This window comes from Thunnus maccoyii, chromosome 9 (assembly GCF_910596095.1).
Source record: "Thunnus maccoyii chromosome 9, fThuMac1.1, whole genome shotgun sequence".
NCBI lineage: Eukaryota > Metazoa > Chordata > Actinopteri > Scombriformes > Scombridae > Thunnus > Thunnus maccoyii.
The window spans coordinates 14,555,887-14,569,849 of record NC_056541.1 but is presented as its reverse complement, the minus strand read 5'-3'; the positions used below and the strand labels follow the sequence as shown (position 1 = coordinate 14,569,849).

The 13,963-nt window shown below is 40.7% G+C and overlaps 2 protein-coding genes across 2 annotated transcripts; both read left to right on the top strand.

Annotated features, from left to right (window-relative positions):
* Positions 1 to 897: 897 nt before the first annotated feature.
* Positions 898 to 7,274, top strand: creb3l3l (cAMP responsive element binding protein 3-like 3 like). The gene is made up of 10 exons (XM_042421291.1): positions 898 to 1,039; positions 2,199 to 2,339; positions 2,737 to 3,136; positions 3,376 to 3,485; positions 3,692 to 3,784; positions 4,195 to 4,301; positions 4,828 to 4,896; positions 4,991 to 5,075; positions 5,232 to 5,325; positions 5,629 to 7,274. The coding sequence occupies exons 2-10, from the start codon at positions 2,199 to 2,201 to the stop codon at positions 6,033 to 6,035; spliced, it is 1,506 nt and encodes a 501-aa protein (XP_042277225.1). The 5' UTR covers positions 898 to 1,039; the 3' UTR covers positions 6,036 to 7,274.
* A 2,533-nt stretch (positions 7,275 to 9,807) lies between these two features.
* On the top strand, positions 9,808 to 11,574 carry gadd45ga (growth arrest and DNA-damage-inducible, gamma a). Its single transcript, XM_042421605.1, has 4 exons — positions 9,808 to 10,061; positions 10,174 to 10,275; positions 10,390 to 10,600; positions 10,758 to 11,574. Exons 1-4 carry the CDS (start codon positions 10,009 to 10,011, stop codon positions 10,869 to 10,871), a joined length of 480 nt encoding a protein of 159 aa, XP_042277539.1. The 5' UTR covers positions 9,808 to 10,008; the 3' UTR covers positions 10,872 to 11,574.
* Positions 11,575 to 13,963: the final 2,389 nt, after the last annotated feature.

Genomic DNA, 13,963 nt, shown 5'->3' with positions numbered 1-13,963 from the left:
AGCATTAGAAACATTGTAAAGCGCTATATCGCACTCATCTGATGAGCAGGTTGGCATCTTGCATGGCAGCCTCTGCCATCAGTGTATGAATGTGTGTGAGTGGGTGAATGTTGGCATGTGTTGCAAAGCGCTTTGAGTGGTCGGTAGACTAGAAAAGCGCTATATAGATGCAGTCCATTTATCATTTACCTTCTTATCTGATGTATCTCTATGAGATGTTCCTATTGTTAGACTGGTTGACCTGCATGACCACACTGTATTTTCCCTGTGGCCTGAAAAAAGTCAATAAATGACATCAAGCAACTAATACCAACATACCAACCACCAAAGTTATCAGTTGCTAATGTGGCAAATCAGTAACTCAAACAATTTTGGTCTGAGTTTCACTAATCAGGCTTTTTTTATCATCTAATGACATGTTCATGCTCATGTGCTGAATAAAATAAATACAAATTTAAAATGAATCAGCCTTTCTTTTTTATTTTAAAAGTCATGATGCTTTTGTGTGAATGTGTATATCATATTATTACTTAAAAAACAAAAACAAAAAACAAAAACAAATAAAAAACAGTAAATGCAAATATAGGTGCAGACCATGGTGCAGACACACATTTTGCAAGCAAATTTATTGCATCATATCACTGTATTTTTTCTGTATTAAAACTAGATTAATATGATATATTATGATATACAAATATATATAAAATGTTTAAAACAATATTTTAAAATGATCTTGTGTGTTAATGTGTTGTATTTAGTGCCATACGTGTGTGCAGAAAGCTGAGCAGTCATGCGTACAGTACATGGTACAGTAGTATACTACAAGTCCCAGAAGGACCCTCGAAGACTACGTACTCATCATGTCCGCCTTTACGTGATGACGCAATTTTTGCCTTGTTGGAAGGTGGTTTCGGGAGGAAGCTCAGTGATCTAGAGACTTGACTGTAGCAGGGGAAAAACGCTGAATAGAGAAACCTAAAGACAGCCCCGGACCCGCACACACTCACTCGAATGGTATTTCATCATCTGTCATCGAACGGTAAGAAAATGAACATCAACATTAACTGCGTTAAATGTTTTGTCTTTGTGTGTTTAATGTCACCGGGAATACGCCCTCTTTGCAATAAAGATCATGACAGGCTTTTTAAGCTAGCGTTAATTAGCTTAGCTGACCTGTCGATATTGGCCTAAGACGTTTCCCTTTTTTCTATTGAAGTACATAATACAAACACATTTTCAGCCTGTTAAAATCAAAAGCTTATTAATCATATTGCCGGTTTTTGCCCACTGCTACCTTAAGTAGGTCATTTCGTTTCTGTATTAAATGGCTATGATGCAAGCGCATTACTGCATGCGGGACAACATTCAGATTTTTAATTTTTAATTAATTTATTTTTTAACTCTGCAAGCAATTCAGCATAGAAATAGTCGTTTCCAGGAAATATCTATTGGCCTTACATCCTATTTGTTTTGACATTTGATATTGTAGTCAGATCTCGTGACAAAGGCATGCGGGGGCGGGGCTCAATATAAGATGAGGTCATTAGGGGAGCGTGGCGATGATGCAATATAGCTGTTTACATGGCAGTTAAGTATACGTGTCAATATCCCATTTACATCATTTATTGGTCAATCATTAGTTAATCATTGATGATGGTGATAATAATAATTTATTATTAATTGTTACATTTTAATTTAATTGTTCATCTTGCAACAGTAGAACACTAATGGCCTCCACATGAAGGTCAGAGTGTGGGTCAAGCAGCCCAAGAATCAGACACTCAAGAAGGGAAGATGCCCACTGGACCATCACTCCCTTCACTATTTCCTGTGATACAAGGCCTTATGGGAAGTAATGGCGTCATAATTACTGGAGCCAAGTTATATTGATTTTCATCATCGTCATGTGTATATACATGACTGTACATTCATGTGGCCGAGAATGTAAAGGCGTTTATTTAAAATCAGCTTCAACAGTGAAATGAATATGAAACCAAGAAATGATACACAGTGTATATCACAAAATTAACCAATTAATAACTCTCATCCAATAACCAAAATCCCAAACTTCCTCAAATTTTTTTCTTACATCATACTATTGTATTGTAATATTACAGTATATCAACATACGTCCCATTGTTTCCTAATTTTCTAATTAATGCAAACGTTATTGTCTGTATGCCGTTATGTTTCCACAGATGTCAGTCACTCAGGAGCTACCAGACATGGATGGAACAGACCTGTTAAGGCTGCTGTTCCACGATGGACAGGATGGATCCACTGAGCCGCTCTTTCCTGACGGGAGCGGGCTCATTGAATCCTGGCTGTCAGAACAAGATGTAAGATTTACAGATTATAACATTTTGAATGGATTAATTCACAGAAAAGCAAAATCAACTTAGAATTTTCCCCCAGAAAGAGCTTAAATTTTCTAAATAAACTGAAGTGAAAGTTAAGATTGTTTTGCTTTTCAAGACAATATTTGATCAGTTCCTCTTTATTTTTGGATGACTCAAACTGCTACTACTGTGTATTTTCATTTTTAGAGGTAAAGCTATAACATGTCTTTATATGGCTTTGTGATGTAGTAAATGTCCAGGCTCTGGACACAATATTAACATTTATAGTCTACATATCAGAGAAAACATAAGTTAAGCAGCTAAAAGCATATAAGTCTGCTGTCTTGCCTATTGTGTGTGTGTGTTTTGGACTTAAACACTGTCTTTTTTCTCCCAGATGCTTACAGGCATGGATACTGAGGATTTCCTGTCCAGCTTGTTAGAGGGAGATGACAACATGGAGACTATCTGTCCCTCTCACTCCCCCTTGGGCAGCGACAGCGGCATCTCTGATGACAGCAGCTCCGGGGGAGGAGTTGGAAACAACAACCTTCTGGGATGCCCAAGTCCCCAGGGCAGTGATAGTGACATAGTGCCCAGTCCCAGCTACTCCCAGCCCAGCCCGGAGCACTTTGACCCTGCACTGGTCTCTGGAGAGCTGCAGACAGAGAGCCTGGAGGCCTTAACCGTCCAGGCGGATCACAGCTACTCCCTGCTGCAGAGTGGATGCAGAGACATGGATTTCCTGCAGAGTGTGAGAGCAGAGAAGCCAGATACAGATGTCTTCATTGATCTGGGTATGTGGAGTCCAAAACCTTACTGATTCACCTCATTTATGAGCTTTATAGGCTTAGCACTTGAATATTTTATAACTCTGCACTCAACCCATTGATATCTACTTAAATCCCTTCCAAACACATGGGTTTGAGATAAATGCAGTTTATGGAAGGACTGCTGCATACTTAAGCAACAAATGGGGGCACTTACTTGTCTAACAGATAAGAAGTTTAATTTAAATGTATGTTTTTCTTGTTAGACGACTTGGTGAGTGAAGCAATGGAGAAGGACATTACCAGTGAGCTGCCGTGCACTTTGGCCATTGAAGACTCAACACTGGATTCTGTAGAGGCCAACAAATCAGACCAGGTCAGTTTTTCCTAATTTACCTCATGCTTGTGTTATTTTGATCTGAACAAAGAGTCTGCTTCAAATATTTTAGGGAAAAAAATGACAAATTTATAAATTCTCAAATTTGAATTGACAGCAAATATGCCAGTGAGGATTGCTCATGATGCATGCTGAAAATGTGGCACAATGTTATGTCTTATGTCTTATGTCTTTCCTTCCCTCAGTTCCAGTTTAAAGAGATTGTGCTCTCTGAGGAGGAGAAGCGACTTTTGGCGAAAGAGGGAGTAACTATTCCCACACACATGCCTCTCACAAAGGTAATTGATGCAGAATGTTTTTTTACTTTGGCTGCTGGTCTTGTCTTAATACTGAGCAGCATTTTAAGCTGCTCTGGATAGAAGCATCTGCCAAATACTGTAAATATAGTAATGAGTGTAATCAAACAACATGCAGCTGATACATTGAAATGATTGTTGTGCCTTTTTGTAGCATTATGGTACAATAATATACCGTAGTAATATGGTAATAATCCTGAACAATATTTACTTTTATTGTTGGCCATGTGTGAATGCTTCTTAAATCTCAGTATGTTAGGTATTGAACCCCGCTTTTTTTCTGATTAATATTCAATATGGTCTTTCTATGGCACAGCTGCTCAAGGTTGTTATATACATGTCGTCATCTGTCATGTCTACATTCTGGTGAAAGCCTCCTCTCTGTTTAACAGGCAGAGGAGAGGACCTTAAAGAGAGTCAGGAGGAAGATTCGTAACAAGCAGTCTGCTCAGGAGAGCCGCAAGAAGAAGAAGGTGTACGTTGACGGACTGGAAAACAGGTGAGATGAATAGGTCTCTTGTTAAACCCACCTTGTCAAATAAAAAAGTCTTAAACATGGATTTTCTACACCTTTGAAGATTGCAGACAGAGCTCTCTTTACCTTACCATTTACTGTCACTCCAATCTGGCAATTTTCATTATACATTGTTTTTAGAAAGCAAACAAAAGCAAAACTATGATCAGCAACTTAATAAATTTATGACTGGATCATGTAGCATCATTGATAACAAGCTGAAAAGATAGAAATGGTCATTGTCAAAATCCAGCCACTCTAATTATGTCTGGAGTTTTTCAAGGTTAAAGAACTTGGAAGTTGACTTGATTTAATTTTGCATTAAATAATGGAAAAGCTTGACTTGTATAAAACAGTCAACATACTTTTTCTTGGTAACACAGTTATGAGGAGTTGTACGTCTCTACGCTATCCAGTGTATGTCTTTAGTTTTTATAGTTGATGAGGTCAAATATCCACTGTACTTTTGGACAACTATACTCATTACTGAAACAATATCTATCCACCACAGGGTTGCCATCTGTACTGCACACAACATGGAACTACAGAAGAAAGTCCAAATGCTTCAGAAACAGAACATGTAAGAACTCTTGAGATATCGTCTCCACGTTAGTATGTAATAAAACAAAACGTCTGAATCTGTTGACATCTATTTGTCCCTATTGTCCTTTCAGATCCTTGATAGAACAGCTGAGGAAACTGCAGGCTCTGGTGAAGATGTCGACTTTGAAAGCGAGCACAACCAGCACTTGCGTTATGGTAAGAGGAATAACTGAGAACATCCCGAATGGTTATCTATATTATCTTCTTTTTCTCTTCTGTTATTCTTCTGTCATTGTTCTCATATTAAGTGTCAAGTTCTTTGTCACGCTTCAGTACTTTTCTCCTCACAGTCTCTTTGGTTTTGCCCTCTAGGTGTTCCTGCTCTCTTTCTGCCTCATCATCTTCCCGTCAGTCAATCCATTTGGCAGCAGCACAGAACAGAAGGAGCTCTACACACCCTCTCCCAGTAAGTTCTCTCTTTAGATAGAGTCATTTCTTTTGTTCACATTCTTGCAATATCTTTTTGCTATAATCATGTATTGCATTCTTAAACAAGATAGCATGTCTGTTTAATTTGTACTAGCAGACTACTACATCACCTCATTATATTTTCATGTGAACAGCTTCTCTGACCGCTTGCCAGTGTAGTGCTGTGTTATTTATTTTATCTATTGTGTGACAGAGATTTCATGAATTCCCTTTTCAACAATGCAGCTTTGTAAGTCTCAGCTTTGGTAACCATTCTGTCATTTTTCATTCATAATCGCAGTCATCTCCAGGACCTTGCGCTCAGTGCCACCAGAAAGCACAGATGCCATATCTTATCTCGAGCCTGAAGAGGAGGAGCTTCTCTTAGTGCCCCAAGCAGAAGTGGAGAACGTTAAAGCCATCTTCGCAGGCGGTCAGAAAAATCACACTCCTGATTACCAGAGGGTGGAGCAGTCTGACTCGGAAACAGGTGTCAACAGCAACTCCTCGGCAGACTTCCCCAGTCCTTCACAGGCTGCAGAGATGAAGCCTGGGTCAGCCGGCGGAGTAGGAGCTTTACAGGAAGGTTCCATTGATTCTGTCGTGGCATCTGCTGTGGCGTATGAAGTCACAGGGTCCAAGGATAACTGGATAGACCGGAACCCTCCGTCTGTCATATTACAGCAGCATCGCTCAGATGAGATGTAGAAGGGAGATGTGGATCAGTAAAACCAGCAGAGGGAGCCATATTCCTAATTTAATAGGTACCAGAGGGAAGCTTAAATTTACAAAAAGGAGGAAGGGAAAATACTGGTAATTTTCAAGATATAGGATCAGTCTGTCTGTGTCCCTTCTTTTCCCCTCTAACAGCCTTCTTATATACTACTGTAACTTAATTTGCACTTAGCTCTTATTTCCTTGTTCCGCTGGACAGAAACAACTGCAGAGGGATTTCAATGTTTCAGCATTGAACTACCTAAAGAATAGGTAGCTGCACTGATAAAATGCATCATACACCACAAGAAAATTTGTAATGAACCGAACGTAGATTACTCCAGGAGAGGCATTGTCTGATGGCATTATTATGAATCGTCAAAATCCAGGGAGAGCTACGTTTCACTCTAGTCTATGTGATTATTTCCACCAGATCCAGATGTTAATGTAACGTGTTGATGAATGACACTCCAAAAAGTGAAAAAAAAAAGTAGTCCCATAGTTTGCACGGCAAACTAGCCACCAACATCCATTGCGTAGTAGGAAATAGGCTGCTTATTCTCATTACGCTTGATCAAAGTGGTTGTTTGACCACCGTAACGCTTAAGCCATTGCAGGACATTTGGCCATATAGAAGACTTGTAAAGTTTGTCAGTATTTCCCTTGTAACAAGGGTATCCATGCTCCTTTTAATTTGGAATGCTTTGTTTTTATGTTGTACAGTAGAGCAAGAAAAAAAACGTCTGCAAAATATATAACAAGACACTGAACCACTGATTTTGCCGTTGTTGGCCAACTCCAGTCTACCCCCGTTACCCCTTCTTTTACTACTTCATGAGACAGTTCTTACCTTTATATACATGTCTGAAATACCTTGGCACTTGGGTGCACAGAATGCAGGCCTTGATATATTCACTCAGTAAAATGTGTTGCAGTAAAATATACTCAAAAATGTAATGACCTGTTTTGTCAGTGAGGCATTTTTGTCATTTCTTTGTGTATTTTTTATGTTACTGTCAATAATAATGGAATCTAAATGGTGTTGGAACTGCTCTTTGTTATAATCGACAGTCAGTGAGATTTTAAATGTTGATAATGTTAAAGAAATGCACTGACAAGTGACATAGTCCAATAATGGAATGTAAATAAGCTCAAATGATTGTAGCTCTTCTGTACATTTGAAGTCTTTATGTATAAGACATGTCTGGACATCTATAATAATAAACTTTTTATATATCAAAATGTCCCTTGGGAGTTTTTTCTTCATCAGTGTTAGTCCTGAAGGTGTTGACTTGAAGAGGCTGTTCATGTGTAAGACCTGAACTGAGGTGAAATATCACAAAAGGGACCCTACAAAAGATGATGTGGATAACATTTCAGTTGTACCCAGGTTATCTCTACACATCGTCTCTTTAAAATGTTTTTCTCAGTTTTTGTCATCTTTTTCCAACTAAGTCCTTAATACTCCTACAGTGTCATTTAAGTGACATTTTCACAGACAAATTAGGACTCACAAGCTTCCCAGTACAAAGACTGTGGAACTGCCTTTGACATTATAGTTTTTGAGAGTTAGGTGCCCTGCTCAAGGTCACGTAGGAAGACTGTTTCTAATTTATCCCCTATTGGGATTTTCACAGACAGCCTAGGATTTCCCCCATCCTATTAGCCCATCTGTTTACTGCCTTCAGGCCTGTAAATGCCACACAATTCCAACAGATTCCAGACAAAAAGATTTTTGTAATGTGGTTTAATCTAACTAACACATCAAACTGAGTTTTGGTGTTTTTATGTAAATAAAGTTAATTCTCCTGTATGGAGGAGTTTTTGGAGGGCAGGCATCTCTCTCTTCCTTTGTGCTGACTTCACTCACGCATGCTATGTTTTTGTTTTTGCCTTGTCCTCAACAATATTTGTCTGACTTTTGAGCTTACCTCAGCTGCTGGGGGGAAATAACAGCATAGTGACCGGTAGATGACTCACAAGTGTAAGGCTGGAATCATGACTCATGAGCTTCAACATATTTAGACTAGTTACTGTGTGTGAAAGGTCACTTTCTGAATTACCAGCAGGTGGCGATGTTACTCCACTTTCTGACAGCTCTACTCATATCACAGGCGCAGTAGCACTGTTATCACCAGCTCCAAATGTGTGGGCTGGATTAGGTTAAAGGTTATCCAGTTATCAAGTAGGCATCTTAATTTGCATTCAAATAAATGTCAGTGGTTTATTTGACTCATTTAACAAGAAGCCTATCGTAAATACCCTTTCATAAAGTGCAACATTTCTGTAATTGCTTATACTTTGTAGTGACATAGCCTTTACACCATAGTAACCAAATATGTGTTATTGTTTTTCAAGTCTTAATTAGACCACTCGTGCAACTCTAATAGGCATCATTTTCAAGCCAGCCGGTGTGTAACATGCACAGCCTTCGATCTGTCTGAAAAGCGAATGATGTTGAATGTAAACACATGCAGTCTCACTGATAAGATAAATTGGGCTGAAAAGCCACTGGCCGCGGCACGTGGCGCTTTTGGAGAGGGGGCCTCGCGCATCTGTCGGGCATCTGCCGCAGGGCAATGAATGGAGGGGGGTAATAAAAAGTGTGAGACGCACGCACACACATACACTCATCCTCCAGCCCCATGAAAGGACTGGGGGCAGGTGGAGGACGTGAGTATTGTTGTAACACAAAGTCGCCCCTTTTCTCCGTGCAGAAGCGACACGCGTCAAGACAGACTGGCAATTAAGTTTCCTTTTCAACCGGGCGAACAAAAACTGGCGTGTGCCGACCACAAGCTGTTTTGGTCACTCCTGTAAAACACGTCGCCATCAGGAAATCTTAATGGCTTACAGGCATGCAGATCTCGGACACTTCTGTAACTTCCAGACAGGACAACACGTTGAGTAACAGGCTGGTAGGATGCACGCGCGTGCAGGTGCGCCAAGCTGTTTATCAGTTGCACGGCAAGGCCAGACAGGGAAAGTTTGGATCGGCTATATTTGTATCAGACCAGTGATTCACCAAGCTAGGGGGAAATCCAGTCCTTAAAAGATTGTTCCAGAGTTAATCATGGAATAGTTTCATTTGACTTTTGATTCCACTACCCACTGTAAAGATCCGGCAAATTTCCTTTGACTAATCAGTACATTCAATTACACTGTCACCTGCGGGCTTGTGATTAGATTGAGCTATTGGTCTGATATGCCGTCTGATTTTATAACTGTCATGGGAAAACATCACTTGGCACAAAACAATTATATAACCTGCAAACATAAGGCAGCGCTCCTGTTATTCAATGATCAAGTAGTACATAACACAGTGAATAAACATGACTTCCACCTGTCATCATCATCATGCAAATTATAGCCTCGGGACATTTTACATCAATTAGGATGTTCTTTTTTTTAATCAAATCATCATATTCAGTTTAGTCTTATTAAGCCCGTAATACCACATGATTTGTGCATTATAGCTAAATGTAGGTCATACATAGGCTATGGCTCCATTTACCAAAATATTATCGACTGTGTAGAGATGTGGGGGGGGGGGGGGGGGGGGGGGGGGGGTCAAGCTTTCTTACTGTTTGCAGTGACTCTGAAATCCATCGTAAACAGGACTTTTAGTTTTTGTTCATTGTGGTGATGTTGGATGTTGACAAAGCAAGGGGGAATTGGTAGTGGGTGGGGGGGATTTCTTGAAAGGTTGTAATCTTGCCCCACGTGGGGTTGTCAACATGTTCAGCGTAACTACCCAGGGACTTTTGCTTTCCTCACTCGCGCTGCTCTGAGCCAATGGTAGGAGGCAAGAGCGGAAAAGACCGCCCCTTGCCGAGAAACCACGCTGACCTGCTATAAAACCACCCACAGCCTGTTCCGAGCTCAGAATAACGCAAGAGACTTTATAGAGAACTAAACAACCCGTTTCTGTTCACTGCAAATCCCCGATCGCGCTTGGATTATAACTATGACTCTGGAAGAGATCCGCGGACAAGAAAGCACAATGGAACACGCAGATAGGTAAATATTTTACACACGGATACGACATTATTCAATATGTTGGTTCAATTCTTTAAATATGTTTATCAAATTGTGCGCAGTGTTCTGATGTGTATTTTTTCGTTATTTAAAGGGTGCAAAGTGCAGGCGCAGCCCTGGAGGAGCTGCTGGTCGCTGCTAAGAAGCAGGACTACCTGACAGTTGGAGTTTATGAATCTGCTAAAGTCATGAATGTGTAAGTATTGCAATTCGTGAAATGTTTAATTACAGTTGACATTTTTGAAAAATAATATATTAAGCATAAGCATGTGTGAATATCTTCTGACCACTGTTCTCGTCTTTCCCACAGTGACCCAGACAGCGTGGCATTCTGCGTCCTCGCCACCGATGAGGAATACGAGTGTGACATTGCTCTTCAGATCCACTTCACCCTCATCCAAGCTTTCTGCTTCGACAACGACATCAACGTGGTGCGCGTCAATGATATCGAGCGCCTGGCAGACCTCGTGGGCGCAGACGAGACCGGCGATTCCAAGGACGCACACTGCATTCTTGTCACGGTATGTTCCGGGAGCACCCACTCAGTCAGTGTGAATCATGCATGCATCACACCTCTGTCTGAGTAGTCTACACTCACTGCCAAGTTACTGCATGTCTGCACAGCATGTATTTGCTGCAGGTGTTCTGACTCTAAATGTATTTTTTCTTTCATTTCAGAGCCCCAGTGCAAATCCATGGAAAGATCCCGCTCTGGACAAGCTGAGTCTGTTCTGTGAGGAGAGCCGCAGTGTGTACGACTGGGTGCCCACCATCAGCCTCCCAGAGCGCTGAAGTAACATTCCCCTGACAATGCTTCACATGATGATGATGAAGATGATGATGAAAAGAAAGTCAAGGAGCTGGGCTTCAGTTGGGGATGTCTAGCCTTTCTGCCTCACTTGTCTGGATTAAGAGGCCATGGCTGCAACCCCCCTGCAAGAATGCACCCTTCCTGTGCATTCTGGGTCAGCACGTTGGTTCTTGGATTACCCTGAGGAAGGGTTCAAGTTCAGAGGTCAAGTGAGGACTGGGTCACGTGTGTGTGGACTGGTCTGATGGACACTCAGAAGGAGTTGGACTGTGCTGCAAAGTACAGGAAGAGATGATTTGTGATGACCCAGTGACTGCCCTAGATAAAAGGCATCAGGGTACTGAGCATAAAGGTCACAGAGAAGAAGACTGTGCAAGAAATGGACTTATGAAAGTGTGGAGGCTGTACTGAATCTCATCAGAGGGGAATAAGAAAGATCCTGATCCTGAAGAGAGTATCTGAAAATGACCTAATGGACTTCACTTTTCTTTTCCAGTGCAGCTATCAGGAGGTTCTCGGAATAACCTGAGACTTTTTCTTGCAAATCCTGATTTGAGCTGTATCTGTACCTGTGAGCAAACTTGAGAATAACACATTTTCATGGACTATGATTTTTATTTTCAAATACGCAGACAAAGCAATGCAATATTGATTTGAAGTGTACACATTTTTAATGTTTTGTGAATAAACATTTGAAATCAAACTCGTCCTCTCTTGTCAGAAATGTTATTTCTCCTATGCATTGAACTTTGCAGACCCTTGGGACTCATCAAACCTATGGGTACTGAGGATGCAGCAGAGTGTGAGAAATTGGCAGATTGTGCAGATAAAGAGGTATCCGGACATGACATCAGCTATACAGTACCAGAGAAGAAGTAAAGAGTAAAATGTGGGTGGCAGACAGGAAAAAAAAGATCAAATGATTAGGTGGCAGTGAGAGAGATTAAGTTGCGAGTAAGAAAAAGTACAGCAGTTATTCAACATAATGATGCTTGTAACATGTGCTCTTTCCAGGCACTGACCTTTTTTCGCTCATAGACCAGCTGCCTCATGTGACAGCTTGCACAATCGCTGCAGCCAGAATGAAGGCCGAGGCTGAGGGGCTTGCAGGAGAGAGCTTTCTTTTGTTTTCTGTGCACTGCACTGGCAGCTGGGGTCAGAGAGGTCTGTGTGTCAGTGGGTACAGTAGTGTGTTTAGTTATATTTTTGTGCATTCAAGTGGAAATGGGAGGTTATATTGTAATAATAACCAAATTTGCTCTGCAGTACAGCACTGAGGTTAAACTTCACTTATCGGAGTTGCACTGTTGGGAAATCTAAAATATCGCTTAAACTTGGTTTGCATGCATGAAAGGTTTAATCAATCATGCAGTGGCTTACAAAATTCATGCAAACCATTAGGCAATGCATATGGGGAAAGCAGTGAAACGTAATGCATTTTGTGTTTCTTGTAGACGTGCATGCACAAGCACGTGCCATCATACCATAGAAAATGAACTGGAATTGAAGCTGAGCCATAGCGGAATAAGGGTCAAGCAAGATCATCAGTAGCAGGTTTGGGAAGTGTATAAGTGTTGTGGTTGGCTCTGAGTTGAAGCTGACAGTAAAGGGCTGGCCCACATCAAAGAGATAGCAGACTTCAGAGGAACTTGTCTCATTTTTCTTGGCAGCACCTCGGTCTCCAGCCAACCACTAGCCATACCATGCATGTGCACACGCATGAATACACAGGTGCACACACGCACAAACAGAAACATGCACCTGTATGTACACAGTCGCACACATACATACTCACAGCTACACCCACTCGGTCTGCTAAGACTGATGTCAGGTAATTGTTCAGTGTTCTAAGAACAGAGGAAGCTTTACTCAGACAGAATTATAAAGAACAAAGTATAGAAATGTACTCAAGGGACTTTCCTTGGGCATTAATTTCTGCAGTTGTAGGTATGGAAAAGTCAAATAAATTACCATAGATGCTGACAAAAAGAATCATTTTCTTGCATGCACTGTCAAAACTGAAACTAGATTGTACAGTCTTGTGAGAAATTAGTTTGAAAACAAATGTTACACTCAGCAGTTAATTATGGTTGCTGCACAATGGACTGATCAAACATATAGCCCAAATATAGAAAGTGAAAGTTGAAGTACAATATCATGTGCAAATTACCTATAAAAGTCTCAGCCAGCTCATAGGATTGGGACACATTTTAAAAGTTCATTATTACTATCAAACTAAAAAGGCAAAGCAAAAATGTTTGGTACTTTTTGTCTATGCAGGTCAATTGTATTCAGGAAGCATTTTCTGTATTCAACCATAAAAAGAAAAGACTATCAGCAACAATAGCAGTGGCAATTGTATCTAATCTTGACCTGTTTTGGAAAAAAAGCTATATTTAATGCCCCAGATAAGACCCATTTTCTCAAGAATATAAATGTTGACTGTTTCCTTACGTGCATCAAGTAAAAAAAAAAGTAGCATTGACTAAGTGTATTGAAATAACGATTAAGCGCTAAGTGTAAATCCTTGACCTACTTTGGATAAAGTTACATTGGTGGTCTTCGTGATAGATCAGATTCTCATTTATGCTCTCTAAAACCTAATTACTCCATGTCTGCATTACTCAGGTCTACATTATCTGCCATCTCAACCCTAATGTCTGCAGTGGCAACTCATGCAAGCTGTATGCAAGACTAAAAAAAAACAATATGCCTGTTATTTTCATGCTATGTTCCTTTGGCTGCAGGTGTATGTGGGCCAGTGGAGAAGAAAAACACTCAGGCTACTGGAAAGGGCTTCTTGCTGTTGCTGCTAGTATGGAGTTAACAAACATCTCCCTGTGTTGGCTGTTGTGCCAAAGCCTGGAGCAACAGTCCAGACTGTCGAGGCAGCCCGACTGTCTGCATGAGGTCTGAGCCAGAGATCCAGAGCTATGATAGACTGAAAGGGAGGGAGTGAGACCAGACAGATGTGTGCTCTGACTTACAAACATTAGTTTTTTCAACTGTGACACAGAAAGATGGTATACATCAGGCAAGAGAACACTCCAGAGTGCCATCCAGACTGTTTTCT